General features: G+C 39.8%; 1 protein-coding gene across 2 annotated transcripts in view; it reads right to left on the bottom strand.

Annotated features, from left to right (window-relative positions):
• The window catches only part of ERC2 (ELKS/RAB6-interacting/CAST family member 2), a 768095-nt gene that overhangs the window by 469616 nt on the left and 272483 nt on the right, over positions 1-25996 (bottom strand). For both annotated transcript variants that reach the window (XM_054977161.1, XM_054977162.1), the window contains exon 4: positions 14940-15095. In XM_054977161.1, coding sequence (XP_054833136.1) covers positions 14940-15095 — 156 coding nt within the window. The remainder of the gene's footprint in view (positions 1-14939; positions 15096-25996) is intronic.

Genomic DNA, 25996 nt, shown 5'->3' on the forward strand with positions numbered 1-25996 from the left:
TGAAAATAAGGTACAGATGGGAATTACCGGAAGGGCTGGCATTTGAGTTTGGAGGAGTGAAAAAGCGCATCAGATCTGAATTTGAAATGGAAAAGTTTATGAGGGACAATGAAAAGGACTTACCAGCAACAAGGCTATGAATATGGAATATAAGGTTATATCTTGGAATGTAAATGGACTTAATTCACCCAATAAGAGAAAAAGTACTTTTCACTGGCTATTAAAACAGAAATGTGATATTGTTTGTTTACAAGAGACTCATATTAGAAAACAGGATGTAAAATATCTAAAACTGAGCAAATTGGGCACTCATTTTGCAGCGGCCACAAAAAAGAAAAAAAGGGGAGTGGTCTTATATATTAGAGAGGAGCTGCAGCCAAAGTTAGTGTTTAAGGACCCAGAAGCTAGATTTTTAGCGGTGGAATGTGCATGGAATTTAAAGAAAGTGCTGGTGATTGGAATCTATGCACCTAATGGAGCAAAAGAAAGCTTCTTTGAGGATTTGAGGAAGCAATTAGATGAACTTTCTCACGACCAGATAATTCTTGCAGGAGACTTCAATGGAGTTACAAATTTGGAGCAGGACAAGAAATCAGCAACTGCACAAAAGAAAAGAGGACTACTACCAAAAACTTTTTTTGCATTAATGCAGAAGGAAACTTTGGAAGATGTATGGAGAATACAGAATCCCAAGGGCAGACAATTCACATTTTTCTCCGCAAGACACTACTTTATCACGAATCGACATGATCTGGGCCTCAAAGGACTTAGTGTTATGGACTAAAGAGGTGGAAATAATGCCTATGGTAGGCTCAGATCACAATCCAATTATGTGGAAGTTTGGGAAAAGAACTAAGAGGAAAGGATGGAGAATAAATGAGGACTTGTTGCAAGAGGGAGAAAACTTGGAGATGTTGAGAAGGGAAACTAAGTTCTTCATACAATACAACATGAATCGAGAAGTACCAACCAACAAGGTATGGGATACCTATAAGGCAGTAATTAGAGGCATACTAATGGACTTAAACAGAAGAGCCAGGAAAAAACAAGAGGAGAAGAGACAGGAGATTACAGAGAAAATAAAAGCCAAAGAAATACTACTAAAGAAAAGACCAGGGAAGAAGAAAGTTTACCAAGACATTAAAATTTTACAAGAACAGTTGACAGCAATGAATAATAAAGAACTGGAATGGAATCTGAAGAGAATGAATCAAAAGTCGTTTGAAGGAGCAAATAAACCTGGGAAATATTTGGCATGGCAATTGAAGAAGAGAAAGGAGAAGAAGACAATAAATAAAATATGTGAGGATAATAAAGTATATCTGGAACAGACTGCTATTAGTAGAGCCTTCTACAAATTTTATGCTAAATTGTATAATAAAAAAGAGGTGAATAAAGATTCAATAGCGACATATCTGGGGAAAATGAGGCTCCCAGTGATCTCGGAAGATTGGAGAAATAAATTGAATAGTGAAGTGACAGAGGAAGAGATAAGGAAGGCAATACAGTCAACAAATCTGGGTAAGGCGCCAGGGCCTGATGGACTCACAGCTAAATTTTATAAGGTAATGGTCAATGAACTGGTGTCATTCCTAAAAGAAGTGATCGATGGTGTTATGAGAGACCAAAGAATTCCAGATACTTGGAGTGAAGCTAATATATCATTGATCCCTAAAGAAGGACAGGACTTGACTAACGTCAAAAATTACAGACCTATTTCCTTACTTAACAATGACTATAAGATCTTTGCGAAGATCTTAGCGGAAAGAGTAAAGGGATGGCTATCCGAAGTTATTGGGGAAGAACAAGCTGGTTTTTTACCGAATAGACAAATCAGAGACAATTTAAGGACAGTTATAAATGCTATTGAATATTATGATAGGCGTTGTGATAAGGAGGTTGGGTTCTTCTTTGTGGACGCTGAAAAAGCATTTGACAATTTGAACTGGGATTTTATGTTCGCCACTATGGAACAGCTACAGTTGGGAGAAAGATTTATCAGAGCAGTAAAAGAAATCTACAGAGACCAGAGTGCAGCAATAGTGGTGAATGACGAGGTGACTAAGAAATTGACTATAGGCAAAGGTACAAGACAAGGTTGCCCGTTGTCTCCACTGTTGTTTATAATGGTTTTGGAAATTTTGATGATACAGATCCGAGAAGATAATGCAATCCGTGGAATAAAGATAAAAGACTTTTCCTATAAGGTTAGAGCATTTGCAGACGATATAATGTTAATTGTGGAAGATCCAATTGAAAACATGCCAAGGGTAATAGAAAAAATCACAGAATTTGGAGATTTGGCAGGTTTTTTTGTAAACAAAAAGAAGTCAAAGATACTGTGTAAAAATATGACTAAACAAAAACAACAGCAACTTATGGAAATAACAGACTGTGAAGTAACAAATAAGGTGAAATATTTGGGAATTGAGCTGGCTGCAAAGAATATAGATCTATTCAAGAACAATTATGAGAAATTGTGGACTCAAATAGAGCGAGACTTGATTAAATGGAATAGATTGAATTTGTCATGGTTGGGAAGAATTGCAGCAGTTAAGATGAATGTGCTGCCAAGAGTTGATGTTTTTGTTACAGACAATACCAGTTATTCGGGATTCCAAGCAGTTTGAGAAATGGCAGAGAAAGATATCGGACTTTGTTTGGGCAGGCAAAAAGCCTCGAGTGAAAATGAAAGTGTTACAGGACGCGAAAGAGAGAGGCGGAATGCAACTGCCCAACCTAAGACTTTACTATGAGGCAATCTGCTTGGTTTGGCTGAAGGACTGGATGATGCTTAAAAATCGCAAATTGCTGGCCTTAGAGGGATACAAAAAATATTTGGATGGCATGCATATTTATGGTATGATAAAGTAAAAGCGGACTCTATGTTTGTACACCATTACATTCGGAGAAGCCTCTTCACAATATGGAAAAAGTACAGAGATTACCTACAAGAAGGAATTCCCTCCTGGGTGGTTCCTTATGAAGTGATAGATCCGAGAACTGTTGATAATGAACAACAGTGTCTAACGTATAAGGAGATAACACGAATAGAATTTTCTAAATTAAGAATAAAGACGCAAGAAGAGCTGTCTCCAAACTATGACTGGTTTCAATATAGACAGCTTAGAGACCTTTATAAATCGGATTGTGCCAAGGGAGGAGTAAGAATGGAGAATTCGGACTTGGAGGAAGTAATTTTACAAGAAGACAAAAAGGAAATTTCAAAGGTCTATAAAGTGTTGTTAAAATGGTATACTGAAGAAGAGGTAGTTAAGGTGCAAATGGTGAAGTGGGCTATAAATTTTAATAAAGAAATAACAATGGAGGCGTGGGAATACTTGTGGAAAAATACTTTGAAAATTACGACATGCACTAACATTAAAGAGAATGTCTATAAAATGATCTATCGTTGGTACCTGACACCAAAGAAAATTGCGCTAGGGAATGTGAACATGTCTAATAAATGCTGGAAATGTAAAAAGCATGAAGGATCTTTGTACCATATGTGGTGGACTTGTGAGGTAGTCAGGCAGTACTGGGGGGAAATAATAAGAGTAATAAGTGAGATTTTACAGTTTCAAGTTAATAAGAACCCAGAACTCCTGCTACTGAACTTGGGAATGGAAGATATTCCAGCACAACATAGGACATTGCTTTTTTACATGACAGCAGCGGCTAGACTTTTGTACGCGCAAAAGTGGAAAGTACAAGAAGTGCCAACTATCGAGGACTGGATTCACAAATTGCTGTACATGGCGGAGATGGATAAACTGACAAGAAAACTAAGAGACCTTGATCCAGGACAGTTTAACACAGATTGGGAGAAGCTGAAACAATATTTGGTGAAAAATGGGAGGTGGGAGGAGAACTGTGGCAGTTTGAAAATTATTGAAGAAAAACAAAAGAAGAGAGAAGTGACTATACCGGGGGGAGGAGAGTTAAAGAAGAATTACTAAGCAATTATTCTATTTGATTATTCTCTACAGTATTAAGTAATAGTTATTATGTGATATATAAGAATAGAAATTAATTAATTAATTATGTTGCTGGCAGATAGGGGTGTAATTGAGAATTAACAGAATTAAAATTTATGAATACAAGAAGGGGGGGAATGAGAAGTAGCATATAGAATATAGGTTAAATTGATTGACTTATGCTGAAGGTATTTTTGGTTATAGCGATTTAGAAATGTGCAGAATATGGGTCAAATTGATTGACTTTATGTTATAAAGATAAGAGATATAAGAGGAAGTAAAGAGTAACATGTAGAGTATAAGTTAAATTGGTTGACTTATAAATGTATTCATCACTTATGAGTACTCAAGTTATGTATAGGGAGGGATAAATTGTTTGTCCCATATTGATGACATTAGAATGAATAAGTTAGAGTACAGGATATTGAGAATATTACCAGTATTATTACTATTGAATAACATGCCAGGAATGTATTAGTTAGTTGATAAGTGAAGGGAAATTGACTTAGCACTGTGTTATAATAGACTAGCTTAGAAGAGTGTGAAAGTATATGTTGAATTGACAAAATAAGTTGAAATGAGTAGGGGAAGAATAGACAAAGGGTTGGAAAACTGTTGGAAGTCAATAAACGGGGGGGGAAAGGGAGGTGGTTAGAACTGGAATATTAAAGTAATTTGATTGTTATAAATGACAAAATATTTCTAATTCCAATAAAAATTTAAAAAAAAAAAAACACGGTGACAATTTCATTGCACCCAGAGTTAGCCATGTTAGCCAGAGTTAGCCATGTTAGTCTGTACTAGCAAAATAGGAAAGAGTCCAGTAGCACCTTTAAGACTAACTGACTTTACTGTAGCACAAGCTTTTGAGAACCACAGTTTTCTTCGTCAGATGCATCTAACGAAGAGAACTGTGGTTCTTGAAAGCTTATGCTACAGTAAAGTTGGTTAGTCTTAAAGGTGCTACTGGACTCTCTCCAATTTCATTGCAAATACACTTCACATTGCTTCTCACTGGAAAGCAAACACCATCTACATGATTTGCGATCTGGCAAAAAGTGTTGCAATTCACAATATTTAAAAAAAGATATGAGACATATTAAAATTGCTAGATTTGAGGCAAGTTATTTAATATTAGAAAGAAGACAAAAGACTTGAGCTCTTTTTATACATAAAACATCATCTCATAGTTTTTTTAGAGCCATGCCAAATTTTAGTTCATGAATATTTGGGGAGCCAAAGGCAGGAGGCTGGGTAATGAAAAGTTTCATGACATCTTGCTGTGGTTGCCTTTGCAGCTCGTTGTTCATTTGCAACTGCTCCTTCCTCAATCTGCAACTTCAGGAACTTTTTAAAAATGGGTTTCTTTCTGAGGCAATCATGCAGACAATGTGATAGCATCCCATCACAGAGTCAATCATGTTTGGCAACATAATGTCAGGAAGGCTTTCTAGAGATGTTATATAAACCAATCTGATTTCACTATGTGAAATCAGCAACAAAAGGGAAGTGCTTCTGGTCCTTTCTTTAAATGAGATTACTTTTCTGTTTCATTTTGTAGCTTCCAAGCAAAACTATCACAAAAATAGTGGATTTCATGAAATATTCATGAAATGTGCCCCCCTCCCTCATCATTTCAGCCCTGTAACTAGTAAATAACAATATTTTATGGTACATACATGTTTAGAACTAGTTAATGTGATTATGGAGATAGTCTAAGCACCAGGATTTTTTTTTATTTTTTATTTACATTATTTATCATCTGCCTTTCTCGCTGTGACTCAACAAAGAATACACAGACTCTTTACTTTCCTTGGGGTAGATGTTTCTTTTAATCTTTCCCTTACACCCTCTGGGTAGTTTGCTGCCACCAGGAATATATTATTCCAAGATATTTTATTTAAATTTTCCCTTTTGGTAACGTTCCTAAGCATCAGGCTCCTTTGTGGTTCTATGTGGCCCTGAGGATAGGAATGGGATATAGCAACGACAGCTACACTGGGATATAACAAAAAAATAAACTTTTATTTAGTCAAGAAGCGTATCGGTTTCATAAATGTAGTTCTCGGTTCTTAAAGTTACTTCATTTACTCTCATTCACACAGATCTCTTCTAAGGCTTCACACACAGTGAAGCCTTAGTTGGTTCTCTTTCTCTAACTCAATGTTTGTCTCACAGAAATGCTTAAAACTCCTCAGGCAGCACACAGCTAGCCTCTCTTTCTCTGACTGCTATTCACAGAAATATTAAACCTGCTCAGGCAGCACACAGCTGGCCTCTCTCTCCCTGACTGAGAGCAGAACCACAAGTGACAAAAGGCACAGATTGGACACTTGTCTGCTTCCCTCAAGTTTTGATGGGAAATGTAGGCATCCTGGTCTCGCAGCTTCGCTCTCTGACTGCTGTCCAATGGACTTTTCAACTGTCACTTGTCCAACATTCCGCCAAGCTGCCTACATTTCCCATCAAAACTTGAGGGAAGCTGACAAGTGTCCAATCTGTGCCTTTTGTCACTTGTGGTTCTGCTCTGAGTGTCCTTTCACAAACATGCTCAGTTCAGGTTCCACACAGGTTATATTTCTCTCATAAACACTTCAACATATTCAGGCAGCACACAGCTAGTCTGCTTTCTTCTGACTCCAACCTTTCCCTCTCTCTCCCAGTCTAAACTGCATTCACTCCGCCCACAATCTCAGTCAACCAATCATATTGCTCACTCATTCCTCTCTTTCACCCCCAATCTTCACCTAGCTCAAACCAAGTATTTAAAGATACATGCACCCATTTCTTGAAATCATTACACACAGTGTATCTGCTTTCCTAGAATTTTAAATTATTTAGAATCCCTGAACAAAATGTTCATATTATAACATAACAATTCCAAAGGGAAGAATGTAGTCCATGATGCATCTTTGCATCAAGATGGAAAATATTAAAATAGTGATCACCACCTGGTTGCCATCAAGCCTCCATTTTGACAGATCCCTCCCCTCCATCTTGGACAGCTTTTCTCTGCCAGTCAGATGAGACCCAGAAAACGAGATTCAGGCCATCTAAAATACTAGGATCAGAGCCAGCAGAAAAAGAGTAGGATCCACTATAATCTCTGTACAATCTCATCATGATCACTAGAAACAAATGCAGCCACAGAAACAAGCTCTCTGCCTAGTTTCAGACCATTAATCAGGAACTCTTGGTGATTAATTATGGTATGTTTAGACACAAAGGATCCTGAGGCAAAACATTCCTGCTGACAAAACCCTAGACTCCTATTATCATCCTTAACTAAAAGGTTCTCTATTCATACTGATCCAGTATGTGCAATTGAAATTTCCTCTGAAAATTCAGGCTTGATGAGGTAATGAAGACTACCTCTAACATGCCAAAACTAGTCATAACAACAATCCTATCAGCAATATGGTTAACCTTTCCCAGTCTACCTTCAGTTTAGCAGAGGAATCTGTCCTTTCGAGAGGATTCTTCTTTCCCACTAAACCTACACAGACAATACAGCCTTGTGGAGACCTGGAGGCCTTCTGCCATCTACGCTTGAAGGAGTACTTTCATTACAGAATAGAACATGCTCAGACAGACAGCCTCCTCACAGCTTCAGCAATCTGCTACCAAATGGTTGCCTGCTCACCCTTCCACCAATAAATAGTATAAGAGTGAGCAATTAGCTCCCATTAAGCACTACAGAAAGAAGGACTCCACATGGACTCCCCTTGAAGGCCACAACCCCACACTAGACCTATACATAGAATGCTTCTGCTGCCAAACCCAAGCTTATATAATCAACAAAAAACACTATTCAAGGACCAATCTCAGCTGCACAGAGGAAAAATGCCATAAGCAGTTTGACAAACAACCCAGACATTATAATAAAGCAAGCTGACAAGGGAGGAGCCATTGTCATAATGGACAAGGCAAACTATACATGAGAAGCTGAATGACAACTTTCAAACACCAGTTTCTATATGCAGTATCTTCAGGCCCCACACAGGAATACTACCGAGAACTCAACAAAATCATGAAGAAAATCCCAAAATACATACCAGAACAAATTCAGATGGACACATACTGGGAACCTCAACCAGGCACCTTCTATTCTCCTGCCAAAGATACAAAAACTTGACTACCCTGGATGTCCCATAGTCTCGATCACAGGCACCATCACTGATGGAGTATCAGGATAAATAGACTCCATCCTGAGACCATACATTATTAACACCCCCAGCTATATCCATGATATTACAGACTTCCTGAGGAAATTATAGTCCATCAACCATCTCCCAGAAAACAGCATTCTAGCCACCATGGATGGTGAGTGTCTGTACACCAGCATCCTCCATCAGGATGGACTACAAGCCATTAGAAACATCATCCCTGACAAAAACCACAGCAGATCTTGCCACTGAACTCTGCATGTTGTTCTCACTCATAACTACTTCAGGTTTGGTGAGAACCTATACCTCTAAATCAATGGTACAGCCATGGGCACCCACATGGCTCCACAGTACGCCAACATTTTAATGGCGGACCTAGAACAACATTTTCTGAACTCCTACCCATTGGCACTGTTCCTTTACTTGAGATTCATTGACAATATTTTTATTGTGTGGACCCATGGCAAAAAAGCCTTTGAGAGATTTCTCTAGGTTTTCCACAACTTCCACCCCACCATCAATCTAACTATGAATCACTCTACACAAGAAATAAACTTCCTAGACACCACACCATACATGAGGGCCACATAAATACCACGTTATACCAGAAACCGACAGATCACAAAAATATCTTCATGCCTCTAGTTACCCCCAACCACATCAAGCAATCAATTGTGTATAGCCAAGCCTTACACTATAGTTACATCTGCTCTAGCCCCTCAGACAGGATCTGCAGCAGGTATTTTTGCACTACAGTATCCCCCTGACATGGTGAGAAAGATGATTGGGAAGGCTAGAATGACACCCAGAGTCAGCTTGCTACAAGACAAGCCCTAAGAAAATAACAACAGAACACAGCTGGTGGTCATCTACAGCTCACAACTTAAACCAGTTCAAAGCATTATTAATGACCTACAATCCATGCTGGATTGTGACACTTCCCTCACACAGGCAGGCTCGGGGGGGGGGGGCTTTTTTTGCTTAAAGACAGCTTGCCAATCTAAAATAACTGCAGTGATAAACTACCAAGGCTTGCAACAAACAAAGATGCCAACTTTGCTCTCATATAGATCCTAGCAACACCATCAGTGGACCCAATAACATTAGCCATACTATCTCAGCTTCATATTTATGCGCACTCTCTGACTTGATTTATGCCATTACATGTCAGCAATGCTCTTCCATCCCCTACGTTGTAAAAACTGGGCAGTCCCTTTCGACAAAGATTTAATGGACATAAGTTTGACATCAGAAACCACAATATTCAAAATCCGGTCAGGGAACACTTTAACTTTCCTGGACACTCAGTTGATGACCTAAAAGTAGCAGTTGTCCTGCAATGGATTTTCAAAGGGAGCTTAGAAAGAGAGACTGCTGAATTACAACTGATAGCAAAGCTCAAGACAATGCATGCACCTTGACTGAATCGAGACCTAGGCTTCTTGTCTCATTCTGAACCTCCTCTCAGTTCTGCAGTACAAACCAGAAGACATGGACTAAGGTGATACTCTGGTCCACTGGAGCTCAAGAATTGTTTTGAGCTGCTTGAGATGGTGACAGAGACGAGAGTGGAAGGAGAACCACAAAAACCTGGAAGAGGGAATGAAGAGGGCATGGGGCCACATGGAAGTGGAAGAAAACGGAAGGTGGTGGTCATTGGGGAATCTCTGCCCAGGGGTATGGAATATCATATATCCAGGCCACTTCCCCTACTCCAAGAGATGTGTTGCTTGCCGGGAGCCAGAATTCAAGATATTACAGACTGACTGCCAAAACTGATCAGACCGACTGATCAGTACCTGTTTGTGCTGGTTCATGTAGGAACGAATGACATGGCCACGAATACCATCACAAGAATTAAAGAAGCCTATGAAGCTCTTGGAAGGTTGTTGAAGAGGTGGGGGGTGAACAGGTGGTATTCTCGTCTATCCTTCCTGTCAAAGGAAGAGAAATGCAAAGTGAGCAGACCATACTCGAGGTGAATCGTTCACCTCTCAAGGTCAGGGAAGAAAATGTTTGGAAAGAACCTGGAGAGCTTCATCAGGAGAGCTTTAAACTGATGCTGCAAGGGGAAGGGGACGGTCAACATGGGGATTTCAATGAAGAAGTGATAACAGCAGGGGCCCACCTGGGTAGGACAGATCAAAACAAGGTACAAGGCTACAAGTGCCTATATACCAATGCCCAAAGCATTGGTAATAAGAAGAAAGAGCTTGAGCTTCTCTCGCAAACAGAGAGCTACGATATAGTAGGAATTACTGAGATTTGGTGGGATGATTCCCATGACTGGAATGTGGTAGTGGATGGGTACAAGTTGTTCAAGAAAAACCAGAAGGGTGGAAGAGGAGATGGAGTGGCATTGTATGTGAGGAGAGGGCTTGATTGTCAGGAAGTTCTGGAGAATGTGGTTGACAGCCCAGTGGAAAGTATATGGGTAGAAATAAGGGGAGGAAGGACAAAGGGTATTGTTGTTGGAGTCTGCTGCAGACAGCCTGACCAGGGAGAAGAAATGGATGCTGTCCTCCTTGAACAGATTGGTAGAGTCTCCAGACATCAGAACCTTATAGTTATAGGTGACTTCAACTTCCCTGATGTGTGCTGGGAGACAAGCTCAGCAAAGCAACAAGACTCATGCAGCTTCCTGACCTGCCTGGCTGATAACTTCCTTTTTTCAAATGGTGATGGAAGTTACAAGGGACTCGGCCATACTAGACTTAATATTAACCAACAGGGAAGAATTGGTAGATGGGGTGAAGGTGTTGGGGACCTTAGGGGGAAGTGACCATGTCCTCCTTGAATTCCAGTTGCTGTGGGGGGCCAAGGAAGTTTGTAGGCAGACTCGTACGTTAGATTTTCATAGGGCCGACTTCAATGAACTCAGAGGCTTGATGAGAGTCATTCTGTGGGGGAGTGTGCTGGAAGAGAAAGGAGTGAGTGAAGGGTGGGCTCTTCTCAAACATGAGCTTTTGCAAGCTCAAGCCCTCACTATTCCAGAAAGATGGAAATATGGCAAGGGCTCCAAGAAACTGATGTGGATGAACAGAGAGCTCCAAAATAAGCTAAGGGAGAAAAAGGAGATGTTCAGGAAATGGAGAGAAGGACAAACCTCTAAAGAGGAATATATGAGGGTTACTAGGTACTGGAGATCAGCCATCAGAGAAGCCAAAGCTCAGTATGATCTGGGTCTGGCCAAGCAGGCTCGCTACAATAAGAAAAACTTCTACAGATATGTGAGAAGCAAACACAAGGTAAAAGAGGCAATTGGACTGCTGTTGGGAGTGGAAGGAGAAACTCTGATGCAGGACAGAGAAAAAGCAGACAGGCTTGCTTAATGACTTTTTTTGCCTCTGTTTTCTCCCTGAAGAACTTGAGCCCATCTAGAGATGGTAGTAGACATGACAGGACACCTGGGTAGCTAGTTGACATTGACAGAGAGGTTGTGGAGAGGCACCTGGCTGCACTGGACAAATACAAATCCCCTAGGCCGGATGGTGTGCACCCAAGAGAGCTCAAAGAACTTTCTAGAGAACTTGCAGAGCCTCTGTCCATCATCTTCAAGGCCTCCTGGAGGACTGGGGATGTACCACAAGATTGGAGAAGAGTGAATGTTATCCCAGTCTTTAAGAAAGGGAAGAAGGATGACCCAGCAAACTACAGGCTGGTCAGTCTGACTTCTGTTGCTGGGAAGATATTAGAGCAGATTTTAAAGGGATCGATCTGTAAGCATCTGAAGGACTGCTTAGTGATCTGGGGAAGTCAACATGGTTTTGTCCCCAACAGATCTTGTCAGACCAACCTGGTTTCCTTCTTTGATCGAGTGACCAGCTTACTGGATTGTGGGAACTCTGTGGATGAGATTTACCTGGATTTCAGTAAAGCTTTTGATAAGGTCCCCCATGACATTCTAATGGGTAAACTGGAAGACTGTGGACTGGACTATAGGACAGTTCGGTGGATAGAGAACTGGTTAGAGGACCGCACCCAAAGAGTGGTGGTACTGTGTATACATGCACACTACCCATGAAGATAGTTTATAATATTGGTTGTAATATTTTCAATTTCTTTTCTAATAGTTCCCCACGTAGAGTTTGCTTTTTCACTGCTGTGATACAGTGCATTGGCACTTGCATTGAGCTATCTACAAGAACCCCAAGAAGGTCTCTTTCCCTCTCCATCTCAGCAAGTTCAGACCCCATTAGCATACACCTGAAAGTGGGATTTTTTGTTCCAGTGTGCATCACCATATACTTACCTACAATAAACTTCATTTACCACATTGTTACCCAATTAGTTAGCCTTGATTTACACCATCCTGAATAATTTTGTGTCATCTACAAACTTGGCCACTACACTGCTCGCTACAAACTTGGCTATTACACTGCTTATATTGTACTAGCCCTCATACTAGTCAATTTATTCCTACTCTCAGCTTCCTGTTATTTAACAAATTTTTAATCCATAAGTGGACCTGTTCTCTCATCCCATGACTGCTAAGCTTATCCAGGAGTCTTTGGTGAGGTACCTTGTAAGAAAATCTTTTGGAAACTCTAGTATATAATGTCTACTGGGTCACTCAAATCTACATGCTTGTTCACTTGCTCAAAGAACCCAAATGTTTGGTGAGGCACGCTCCTCTTCTTTTTCCTTCAGCAGGCTTTATCTCTCTATGTGCCTAAACATTTTATCTTTGATTATAGTTCCTCTAATTTTCCTGGGACAGACATTAAGCTAAATGGCATGTAATCTCCTGGTTCCTCTCTGGGCTTCTTCTTAAAAATTGATATTATATTTGCTACTCTCAATCTTCTGGTACAATGACCGATTTTACTGATAAATTACGTATTTGGATTAGCAGAGCAACAATCTCACATTTGAGTTCCCTAAGAACTCTAAATTGGATGCCATCAGGACCTGGAGACATTTTGTTTTTTAATTTCTGCAATAGCTGTAGAACTTCATTTTTCATTCCCTCAATTTGATGCAGACTCTCGTTCTGAAAATAGTGGCTGTGGTGTGGGTATCTGCTCCACACTTTCCACAGTGAACACAGAAGCATCAATATAGGACAGAGTACTTCATTTCTGATTCTTATAATCTTGATTCTCGTTTTGTTTCCATTTATAGTATTCTATAAAAATCTAAACTTTCTTAGGTTTACATGAGGGCAAAGCTTAGGTTTACATGAGGGCAAAACTTATCATACAAGAAAGAGCTGTTCTAAGTGTGGCACAAATATGCTCCATAAAAATGTAATACCAAGTGAAGACTTCCTAGCCATTTTCCCCCACTCTAGCCGCTTCTTTCTTCTATTTTCCAACTATTTGTTAACTCAACTATAAAAGGCTGTATGTTTGAGAATCTGGGAAGGAAGTGTTTATTATTAATGGCTTAGAATTCTACACAGAAAAAGCAAAAGTCCTTCACAAAGCATAACCTTCTAGGGAAATGAGAAATGTGCCACAGTGGTCTGCACAGATATACATCCATTTTTTCATTCAAATTATAAAGGTCTTTGAACATTTAGTCCTTAAATCTAACTTATTTTAAAGAGTATTATAACACCTAGAGTTGTTGGCTATGAAAAGAGCCTTGTTCTTCTGTCTACCATCAATCAGGACTTATATTTATCAAACGTCCTTATCAGTGATCTCAGGTTGGACAGATGGGGTATAATAAGATCTCCTTGCTGACAACCATATAAATATTTTTTCCACGTTGAAAGGTTCTGTGACAAATGGCAGAAGTAGTATCTTTTGCCACAAATCTCAATTGTAAGAGGAAGGACAGGGCTGCTGACAGAAGCTGTACAGACCTTCATCATCATGTAGCATGATAATCAAAGGGCTGATCCAACAGGTATGACAAAACAATTGCATGCAACCATCTTCCTCTAATGCATCGTTTTTTTAGGAACCAAAGAATCCCTTCATCTCATAACTTCCTCTTTGCAACTAAAAAATTCCAATCTACCCATATATGAACCCAAACTTAAAAGGGTCACAATGAACTGAAGGACTGTTACTATGAAAATCAAGCAAAATCAATCATATTTGTGTTTAATTTTTTTGTATTTAGGAGTTTGTGATTATATTTGAAGCAACAATGTGAGTATGTAATATTCAAGAGGTGACTCCAAGAGTCTGTTTAAAAGATCCTATGGGTCTTTTATTGCAGTAGATTTCAAATATCTTTAACATCTAAAACCTGTATAAATGGCTAAATTCTCATTTTCTTAACACTGATATCAGTGCATGAATATCTGTTGCATGCAAGGAAAACCTACGATATGAAGGAGCTCTCAACGGTTTTCAATGCCACAGGTGCATTTGCTACAATTACTTAGCAAGGGGGAGATGGTAGAGGACTGATAACAGGGATGCTGTTGTCACAGTTTTTATTCAGGGGAACAAAAGTACTTCCTCATTCTATGGCAACTTAATATGGTTTTTCTCCAGGGAATGGCTTCAATCTCTTCTACATTTTTCACACTGGTTTGACATGTATATAACAAAGGTTGCCTGTGAACACAGAATCTAGCCTAGAAACTCCATGGCTTCAAACTCTTCCACATTTTTCACACTAGTTTGACATGGATATAACAAAGGTTGCTTGCAAAGGTAGAATCTATCGTAGAAGCTACCAGTGGAAACTGCAAAAATTATCTTTGTTTTCACAAAGTTTATTTTACTAATTGTTTCAATACCAGCTTCTGCAGACCTACAGTCAAGACAATAACACTCCCCCCAAAAAACTTTATCAGAACCTAAATTCCTCTCATTTTATTATTTGAAAGTACCTTATTTTTCATGAACTTCGAATGACTCTTGTAAACTTCTATTTGTTTTATTTCTTCTTCTCTGTCTTCTGTATTCAGAACTCCATTTGTCTTCAGCATCTGTATTTCATCTTCAAGGTCTCTTATATTACGTTCCAGTGAAGCTATTTTTGTGTCCTGATTAAAAAAAAAGTGTTGGTATGCAATTATTTCAAGAATTGTTTACAGGAAAAGAGCACATATAAAGTGCAACACAAGATCCTCTCGGAGCATCAAAGCAAAAGAACAATGTCAGCGTAAGAGTCTGGACCTGATTCAAGTCCATTTCACTGGAATAAACCTTCAAACAGTTATACTACAAAAAAACTACAGACCCTTATTTTCTAAATAAGAGGGTGAGGCTTCATTGTATTTCATCACTCATAAAGAAAGATGATCAGATCAGAAGCATATTATAGTCAACACTTGTCTTACCATTAAAACTACACAAAGAGAAAATTACCTGTAAGGTTGGACATAAATTTAATTTTGAGACCTAATAAACTGAACTTAAATCTAGACAAGACGGTAGCACTGTCAACTGAAAATACAGTAACCCAGGGTGAAGTTTATACTGCCCAGCTGTCTCCTGGACTGACGGTGCTTCCTCTGAAGGACCGAGTTCACAGTGTGAGAATGCTCCTGGTCCTCTCTCTACTTCAGCCATACTTCAGCCATACCTACATTCCAGGCTGATTCACCAACTAAGCCCATTTATGGCATGAGCTGACCTGGCCACAGTCATACAAGCCTTGGTAAAATCTAGACTAGATTACCATAGCATACTCCATGAGAAGCTACCTTAACAATTCAGAAGATTCAGTCTTCCAAAATATGATAACAAGTGCCATGGCTGGGGCCTGATTCAGTATCTGCACTGCCCCAATCTTTGTCAAATACACTGGATGCCTATTTCTTTCCAGACTCAATTAAAATTGCTCTTATTGTCCACTATTGCTCTTATTTAGTATAAGGGCCACCTTCTTCCATACTAACTTGCCCATGATTTGAGACAATCACCTAGTACCCTGCTTTGTATGTGTTTAGTGTAGGGGGGCAGCTGCGCCCGTTTCCCAATTTGGAACTGTGGAGAGCAATTTGGTACTGTGCCAACATGTAATGTCACTTCCAGCATGAAACCAGAAGTGTCATCATCCCATTGGCAATATGCTCCAAGAGTCACCCAAAACTCTATAATTGGGGGGTGGGGGAATACTAGATCATTGCCCCAGTGCAATAATGGCACTTGCAGTTTTGTGCCAAAAGTGTCATCAGACATCAGTGCAATGCCAAATAACTTGGCCTTGCTCCCCAAATTCTCCCCCTGCAGTGTTGGGCAACCCTAGTTTAGTGAAACAGACAGACTAGGCTGCAATATGTTTAGGGAAGCTGCCACCCCTAGCATAGTCTCTGAAAAGAGGTATCGCTATATTTTTTTTATTTCTCAATTTTGTCTCAACCAAGCATGGGAGTTATCATAAGCAGTTATCATTTATGTGACTCTGAGAGGTAAGGGAAACCAGCCCCCTATGAATGTCAACCATGTATATAAAAGAGCAGGACTTCAGCAATGGGAAAGACTCAACTCATCTAGTTCCACTATCTCTTCCCCCCTCTTTTACTTCACAGTGCCATATGTGCTTTAGCAGTTTTGATCTCTCCATGGTCTCAACTGCACAAATGGATTAGTCTCACTTTCTTCACTAACAGATAAATATACCTTCCCTCAATAAAAAAAAACTTTATTTACCTATTTTCCTACATTTTCTCATTTCCTACACATAAACAAACCAAAAGGGTTAATCCAATTTAGGAAATTTTCCTTACAACAAAGTACCCCAATCAAAGTGGTCTATCCTCACTAATCAACTCTAGGTTGACATTTGTCTATATTCCTGTCATGAGTTATCCTTTCTGACACTTACAATCATCCATCAAATCCATCCCTCATAACCTACTTTTCCTCACCAAGCTGTTACTGGCATGATTCACTCAATACCTTTCAAACTTTCTGATTTACCTCCAGTCACATCAGAGCCACATACTCTTTACCCCTCAATTTACAACTCTTTTTACATTTGGGGGGTATAAGTATAGCCCCCCAGAACTCTTAGCTGGGGGGGGGGGCAATTTCTCTTGTGAATCTCAGTTTATGACTCAGAGACCCAAAGTGCAGCCAAACTGGTTCAACTTGCACTAAGATGTGCAGCACTTCACTGTGCCCCCTTACCATCAGAATCTGTGACCTTCTGGACAGGCCTGTATGTTTACTTTATGCACCATTTACATCCTTAGGTCATTATAACATAAGTAGATAGTACGCAATAGGAGAGTGTAGATTATTTATGCCTTAACAATGTCTGTCTTCTTTGTATGAAATCTAGTGTATCTCTGTCAACATCTCACTGTTCTTCTCCACTTTCATGCTGACTTTCTTTTTAGTTTGTTTAAGGGACGTTGTCCTATGTTGGTTTATTTGGTTGCAATAAAACCTTTATTTCCTGTCAAATTTTGTCAATTTCATTCTGGGAAGTAGTCTACTTTAACTTTTGAAGCACCATCAGGCAACATTCCAATAATAAAGTTATTTGGTTTTGCATTTGTGTGCAGCTTTTTTTAAAAAAATGTATTTATTGTAATTATAAGGAAATACAAGAACAATCAACGTCATGTATAAGGAAACAGAAACCAAATAGTTAACATTTGTCTAGGCAATCTAAATGGTTGCAAATACAAAAATATGACTCCGTCATCATAGAGATTTATACAGTTTGAATAAAGACACTCTTACAAACTAAGTAGAACATCAAAACAATCTTTAGATTTAACAATTTGTTTAGTATAGTTATCTGTCGACAGAAATTCCAGAACTGGAAACCAAAATTCAATAAAATGTTATTTGTAATCTGGGTTTTCACGTTGTTTGGTGTAGTCAGTCAACTTGGCTAAAATAAAGAGATCCCAGACCTTCAGCAACCAGTTGGAAATGGTTGGGCAGTTTTCACTCTTCCAGGCTGCCGCGAGAACGGATTTACCCGCCGCCAACAATTGAGCTATTAAAGCTTTTCTTTCTTTTGGGATGGGGATATCATACCAATCATTTAGTAATATCACCTCCGGCTGGAGAGGTAACTGATATGTGGTCATTTTCTCTATATATTTAAGTACATTACTCCAAAACTGCTTGATATAGACACAATCCCACCAACAATGCATATACGTCCCTCTACTCCCACATCCCTTCCAACATAAAGGGGAAATCGAATGGGACATGTGCTGCAACCTAGATGGTGTCAAGTACCATCTCATCATCAGCTTTACAGTTTGTAGCTTAATACTTATTATATTGGTGGTGAATATGTAATTGCCCCACAGTTGTTGCCACTTATCCTCTGTTACCACAATATTGCAATCCTTATTCCATGCCTTTTGATATGGCAATATTTTATATCCAGAAATTGACGATAACATTTTATAAAGAAAGGATATAAGACTCTTTGCACCAGAGGTGCCTTTTTTTATTAGTAATTCAAAACCAGTTAGGGGTTCTGCCAAAGCTTTGCGGATAGCCTCAGTATCAAGTAAGTGTTTTACTTGTAGATACTCATACCAGGGCAGTTTGTCTTTTATCTTACCCTCTAAATCAGATTTCCCCATTAAGAGTTTATTTTTGGTTACATCAATAAACCTGTTTAACCCTCCTTTCCTCCATGCTTTAAAGGTATTTTGGTGTTCTGCAGGCAGAAACCAGTTTTGGCCAGTAAATGTTGCTACCAAGGAAACTGTATGTGTCAGCCCTAACTTTGTTCTATCCCAGTTCTGCAACATGGCCTTCAAGAACGGGTTATCATTAAGATGCACTCCCCTGGTGGAAGGGGAATTCCAAAAGACTTCCGAACATGTTTTGGGGTACGTATACACTTGCATTACCTCTTTCCAATCCTTTTGATTTTGTTGGTCTAACATTATTAGAATGTTATTTAGGTGGGTCGCTTCATAATATTTTTGCAAATCCGGCAAAGCCAACCCCCCTTGCTCAGGCAATTTTGTCAGTATCACCTTGTTAAATTTTGCTTTTTTGTTTTGGCCCAGACAAAGGTTGTCAGGTTTTTTTTGCCAACATATTAAATGTTTTACAGGTATATGGACTGGCAAAGCTCTAAAATAAAATAAAAATTTAGGAAGTATAAATGTTTTGATTATATTAACCCTTTCCAAGAGAGAAAAGTTTTTGTCATTCCACTGTTTGAAATGTTGTGACAGAGCATGTTCTAAATTTAGATGATTATACTTCATGATTTCATTTAAGTTTAGGGGAACGTGCACTCCCAGATATTTCCAAGTGTTCTGGATCCATTTGTAGGAAAAGTGAGTTTTTAGTAATTTGATTGTGCTGTCTGTAACTCTGATTGGGTATATTTCACTTTTCGCTAGGTTAACTGATAAACCAGATATTTGTCCGAATTTAGTGAGGGTTGATGTCAGGTTGTCTAAAGAAGTTACTGGATTTGTTAAATATACAACCATATCATCAGCAAAAATACTAGTTTTGTAAATTGAGTCACCTATTCGTACACCACTAATAAGTTAATCTCTTCTGATTTGTTGAGCCAAAGGCTCAATTGCTAGTGCGAATAGCAGGGGTGAAAGGGGACATCCCTGTCTTCTGCCCCGTGTCATTAAAATATCATTAGACTTGTGACCATTAATTCTCAGCTGCGCCTGTGGGTTAGTATATATTGTACGTATCACCCTTAGGAATCTCAATCCAAATCCCATTTTGTCAAGAAGTGCAGATAGATATATTGGCTCCAAGCTATCAAAAGCTTTTTCAATATCAAGAGCCAAGATAATTGCCTCTTTGTCTAACCATTTCCCAAAATTTATAATGTTTAGGGTTTTATAAATATTATCGACCATTTGTTGTTTAGGCATGAAGCCCGACTGGTCTGTGTGTATATAGGAGGTTATAAAGGTTTTCAACCTATTTGTTAACACTGCAATAAAAATTTTGGCATCTTGGTTTAGTAGTGCAATCGGCCTATAAGAGGCAGGGTTTGAAGGATCTTTGTCTTGTTTAGGGAGAATGACAATGTCAGAGGAAGCCCAGGGCGAGCCTACCTTCAGTTAGTATAAAGTTGCACGTTTTTGCTAGCTGAGGTGCTAGGAGATCTGAGTATTTTTTTGTAGAATTCAGCCGGTAGACCATCCCTCCCCGGAGTCTTATTAGGTTTTAGATCTTTAATCACCTTTTGGATTTCCAATTCACTTATCGGTTTTTCCATTAACTCCCTATGCGAATTTGTGATTTTAGTGATGTCTGTTTTTGCCAAATATTTGTTAATTTATTGCATTTGGGGATTGTTTGTAGTATAGAGTTTCTTGTAGAAGTTTTCAAATACCCCAAGAATTCCCTGTGAGGTAGAAAGGATTTTGCCATTGGGGTCTCTTACTGACTGTATAAATTTAGTCGCCTTTTTTGATTAACCTTCCAAGTTAGTAATTTAATGGACTTCGGGGAAGTAGTCCAGTATCTCTGCTTAATGTATAAAATGTTTTTTTGTATTTTTGCAACTTCTAGTGCTTCTAATTTCTTCCTCTCTACTGTAAGTTGGTTGAGTATTTTTTTGCAGCCCATCTGTTTGTGTTGTTGCTCTAGATCTGTTATATTTTGCAAGGCATCCCAAATGAAATCTGGAGTGACCCCACAATTTTCATTTGCTTGGAGATAGTGCTGGAGATCCTTCCTTATAACCTCTTGTATATTTCTGTCTAATAAAAGATTTTTGTTTAAACTCCAGCCTGTGCATGGTTTGTCTGAGTTTGTAAAAGCAATATCTCCTTCTATCCAGGACTGATCTGACCAGATTCGAGGGCCAATGAGAGTGGAGGATATATTCTCTATCACATCTCTAGATGTCAATAAATAATCAATCCTAGTGAAGGAGTTGTGTCTTGGGGAAAAGAAGTAGTCCCTTTCCCCTGGGTGAAGATGTCGCCAAGCATCAACAAGGCTAAATGGATCTAAGATGCTTGCCAATTCAGTGTTTAATTTAGGCCTCTTGCACTTCTTTACTTTTAATTTAGAGAGTGAATGATCCAAATCATAGCTTATTATCATATTAAGATCCGCTCCTACAATTATTTTGCCCTCTTGGAATGTCTGTAGTTTACTTAAAATTTCTTGTATGTATCTGACCTGGTCATAATTTGGGGCATATATAGATGTTAATGTCACGGTCTCTGTATCCAGTTTACCTTTCAGAAATATATATCTTCCTAGTGGGTCTTGCTCCATGGCTGAACATACAAATCTAGTATTACTAGAGATTAAAATAGCCACCCCCCGAGACTTAGAGGATCCAGAAGCTTGGAATTGGAGTGGCCACCATTTGGATTTGAAGACAGGTGCATCTTGTGATTTTAAGTGGGTTTCCTGGAAAAATAAAATATCAGGATGATGTTTTAAAATAGATGTCATAACCCTTTTGTTTTTTATTCTATTATTTAACCCTCTGCAGTTATACGTCATTACCTTAATTGCCATTCCATGGGTGTTGTATCAATTTAACAGTGTACCTCAACAACCAATAGGATATGCTCTCCGTTCTAGTATGACCATTACCTTTCCAGTTTTCCTTATTGCATTTAGATAATTTGCCTTGTCTAGTTTTTACATCAGCTTTGGTTTGTCAGTTCCACTTACTAAACTTGTCATATATTGCATAAACAAATACAACCAACAATGAATCTAAGCTAACCCAACACCCCCTCCCTCCCAAACTTCCCAAGAACCCTTTCCAAAATTTCCTCCCCCTACCTCCCCCCCCCAGCCCAACACTAGGAGTAGTATTGGAGAAAGAGGAAAGACAGCGAGAGGAGAACATAGAATAATAACAACAACATAACTGTTTCCACCTGAGTCATTGTCCATAGGCCAATAACATGGAGTTGGTGAGACTCCATCTCTGGGGAAACTCAAACTTAAGGGGCCGCAAATAACCAGAGGTTCCTCAGCCCCCCCCCCCCCCCCGTTGATATTTTAAAGATGTATCGCTTCCGCTTTCCACGATGAGGCATATGTCTGCTGGCTTAGGCAGGCTGTTTCACAGGGATTCTGCTCCAGTTTCCCAGCGTTGTCTGCTTCATATTCCGTTCCTTGAGCAGAGAAGTTTGCATCTTGTCTTGTGGGTTAAGATTTAAATCACACAGGAGTTGCTGACCGCTGACAAGGTCAACCGCTTGAAATGTTTTCCCTTGTAGCCACACCAGTAGCTTGTTTGACAGGGTCCATTGATATCTTATATTCGCCTCCTGCAGCTGTCTGGCAATTGGTCTGAGTACTTTCCTTGCTTCAAGGGTCTCTCTAGATAGATTTTGGAATATCAATATCTGTCTGTCTTGATAGGGAAAGTATCCTTTTTTCCTGGCTTCTTGCAATATCTTCATTTTAGTTCTGTAGCTGAGAAAATTCACAATTATGTCCCTTCCTGATGTTCTCTGAGGATTATTGGGTCTACCAACCCTGTAAGCTTTTTCAATTGAAGGAAAAACTCCATCTTCAAGTTTAAGTACATCAGCTATCCATCTGGCTATAAAAGTTGGTAGCTCGGTCGTCCCTTCATCATTCTCAGAAAATCCGTGCAGTTTTAAATTATTTTCCCTCGTTCTGTCATCAATTTCCATTAATTTTGCCTTAGCCCAGCCACCTTCTGTTTGTAGTGCTTGCACTGAGTTTTGCAAGGAGACTCCCAGCTCCAAATCCTTGTCTGCTGTCTGAGCTACTTGATGAATTGTTTCTCTGAACTCAGCCATTTGGTTCTTCAGAATAGCCTCAATCCTAGAGGTAATTCTATTCTCAAGGCAATTAATCTTTAGTTCAATTTCTTTATCTAGTGCTCTTAATTCTTCATTTTGAATGGCGTTGGTTGCGGCAGCCATTTTAAGAGACAGGGGTTTTCCCGCATTTTGGGCCTCAATAATTTCTGTCTGCAAAGCTGGGGGTTTTGCCACTCCATTTTTTACTGCTGCCGTTTTCCCTTTCCCCCCACAAGCTTTTCCCATCGTTTATTTACCTGTGCCTGTTCAGGAAGCGCTGTTTTTAACACGGAGAGGGTTGAAGGCTACTGGAGCTCCGATTCAGGCGTCTGCCATTATCTCGCACAGCACCACGCCCCCTTGTGTGCAGCTCTGACATGCTCAGAGGACTCCTCCTTGTATCAGAGGGCAAATATGTGTAGACCATTCACATAACAGTGACCCCCAGTGCCCAAGGAGATTTGCCACTTTACCTCATTTGGGGACTTCTAGAAGCTGCTTAAATCTATCTATCAACAGATCCTAGGGAGGCTGTGAACAAGGGCCTGGAGGTAGTTTTGGAGTGGATGTGGGCTAACACACTGTAGCTTAACCCTGAAAAAATGGAGGTGCTACTGGTGGGGGGAAGGTTGTTATTTCCTATTCCTTTAGGTGGTTGTACTCCCCCTAAAAGTGCAGGTTTATAGCTTGGTGGTGCTGCTGGTCTTGGGTCTTCTGTTGGATAGGCAGTGGTGGCCAGGGGTGCCTTTTACCAGCTTCAACTAGAGAGCCAAGCTATGCAGACAGATGGGAATTCAACCGGTAAACCAGTACCAAACAAAATAACCAACCGGTAGGTACAATATCAAACAATCAACAGAGAAGTGACCCGTAGGCATGGACCGTGGTGCTACTGGCTTAACAGATCTTCCTGTGGTTTCCCGATGGCTTTAACATTCCCCTTGGCCAGTTCCTTAGGTTGAAAAGGAACTCTACGGACACCAGGGATTTTTACTCGAGCAGCATAGAGCTAAGCTCAGCATTCGCTTCTAGAGGCTATCCCCAGCTGTCCATTGTGACAGCACGAGTAAAAGCCATCGGGAAACCACAGGAAGATCTGTTAAGCCCCAGGGATCGCCCAAGCAGAAACTCCATCAGCTGGGCATTAGATCATACTACACTAGCGGCCCCGATTTGCAATATCATTAGAAAACATTGGCATTTACTTAATGATATTCCGGGGTGTCAAGAGTTGCCAGCGATTGGGTTGTGCCGCACTCGCTCTTTGAAGGACATGCTCGTACATTCTGAATTTAAAGGTACAGTAGCACCACGGTCCATGCCTACGGGTCACTTCTCTTGTGGAGAGTGTAATGTGTGCAGCTTGATGGATAGGTTGGAGAACCTGGACATTAGACAGGCTAAATATCATCCCTTTTCAACTTGTAAGACCACCAATGTGGTCTACGTCATACAATGTACTTGTAACATGTATTATGTAGGCAGCACCACACGACAGTTGAAGACTAGGATCCAGGAACATTTATCCCGTTTAAGGCGTAGAGTGCAGGATGCCCCATTGGTTCCACACTTTGATACAGAACACAGAGGGATCAGAGAGTTTAGAGTATCAGTATTAGAAGTCGTTCAGGACCATCTCTCACTTGACCATTCTAGGAAACTATTGCAATTAGAAGCGAAGTGGATCTTCCATTTGAATACCCTGTCTCCTCGGGGTCTCAATAACGATTTGGACCTCTCTTGCTATATTGGCTGTTAGTGCTTGTCAGAGGAGGTGAATTTTGTGAATCATGCTTAGGTTCCAACTCAGAATATATTAACAGGGGTACGGGTGCCTTTAAAGTGTGTTCTCTGTGCTTCACATTTAAGTAGATGAGGTGGAGCTAGCCCCAGTCCGTATCCCTTGCCGTGCAGTGAGTACATGGGGTGTAGGAGCGCAGGTGACCAGTGAGTGAGTACTTTGCTATACATTGTATAATGTGGTATTGGTTAATGTTTCAAAAATTGTATTCAGGCTTATGATTATTCACCTCTTTAGCTCACCAGATATTTGCCCAAGAAGAAGACGTGCGAAACGGGAATTGGAAATCTTGCCCCGCATCAACCCGTCGTCTTTTGGCCCCTTGGTGTTTATATACCCTATATGGGACTGGTGATCACTTACCTTGAGTCATCTAGGTTCACCACAGTAGCGCCTGCCTGTACTCCCTTTGATAGTTGCACCTTGTTAAATTTACTGCTCATGTGAGCGTTAAAACTGTAGAATTATTGTTGTATATGGATTGCGGATTTGGAGTACCTTCTGTATAAATACTTGTATGCATTTTGTACATATTTATCGATTATTTATTGTATATTAATTGATCTACTGAACTTTGCACTTTGCACTAGATAAATTATGCACTTTTGATAACTATTGTTGATTGTTTGATATTATACCTACCGGTTGGTTATTTTGTTCAACTAGAGAGCCAGCAGAAAAGATCTTGCCACTACAGTACATGACCTGGTAAAATCTAGATTAGATTTTCTCCAGGGTGATCTATGTGGGGCTGCCCTTGAAGACGGTCCAGAAGCTACAGTTGCTACAAAATGCTGTAGCAATAATGCTGCCTGGAGTAGGTCATAGGGACATTCTAGTCTTGTTCCATCTATACTGGCTCCCAGTTTGCTTCTAGGCTCAATTCAAGGTGCAGGTATTGAACTTTAAAGCCCTATATGGCTTGAGGCCAGCATAGCTTAAGGACTGAACCTGCCTGTCCATGCCAGTCATCTTTGGAGGCCTTGCTTTGGGTGCCTTCATGATCTGAGGCTAGATAGGTGGTAACACAAGAAATGCCCTTTTCAGTCATGGCGCCAGACTTTGGAACCCCCTTCTTAGAGAGAGTCATCTGTTCTCCTCTATTGTTGTTTTCCACCAGTTTTTTTTGTTTCATTTGGCCAATCCTCCAAATATTATTATTTGCTCTCCTCTCTGTTCTTGGTGTTGCATGTGTTTAGTGAATTGTTTTTATACTATTTTAAATGCTGCTTTAAATTTAAATTGTTTAAAATGTTGTTTTAAGTTTTTAATGTTTTAATGTTCGCTGCCTTGAGGACCCTAGTTGGGTAGAAAGGCAGTATAAAATGTTTTAAATAAATAAATAAATCTTGGTACAGAAGGCCTTTTTAATGTCATTTTAATCCCACTCTTCTCTTCACAGAACTCAAGACAGCATAAA

This window comes from Eublepharis macularius, chromosome 4 (genome assembly GCF_028583425.1).
Source record: "Eublepharis macularius isolate TG4126 chromosome 4, MPM_Emac_v1.0, whole genome shotgun sequence".
Taxonomy (NCBI): domain Eukaryota; kingdom Metazoa; phylum Chordata; class Lepidosauria; order Squamata; family Eublepharidae; genus Eublepharis; species Eublepharis macularius.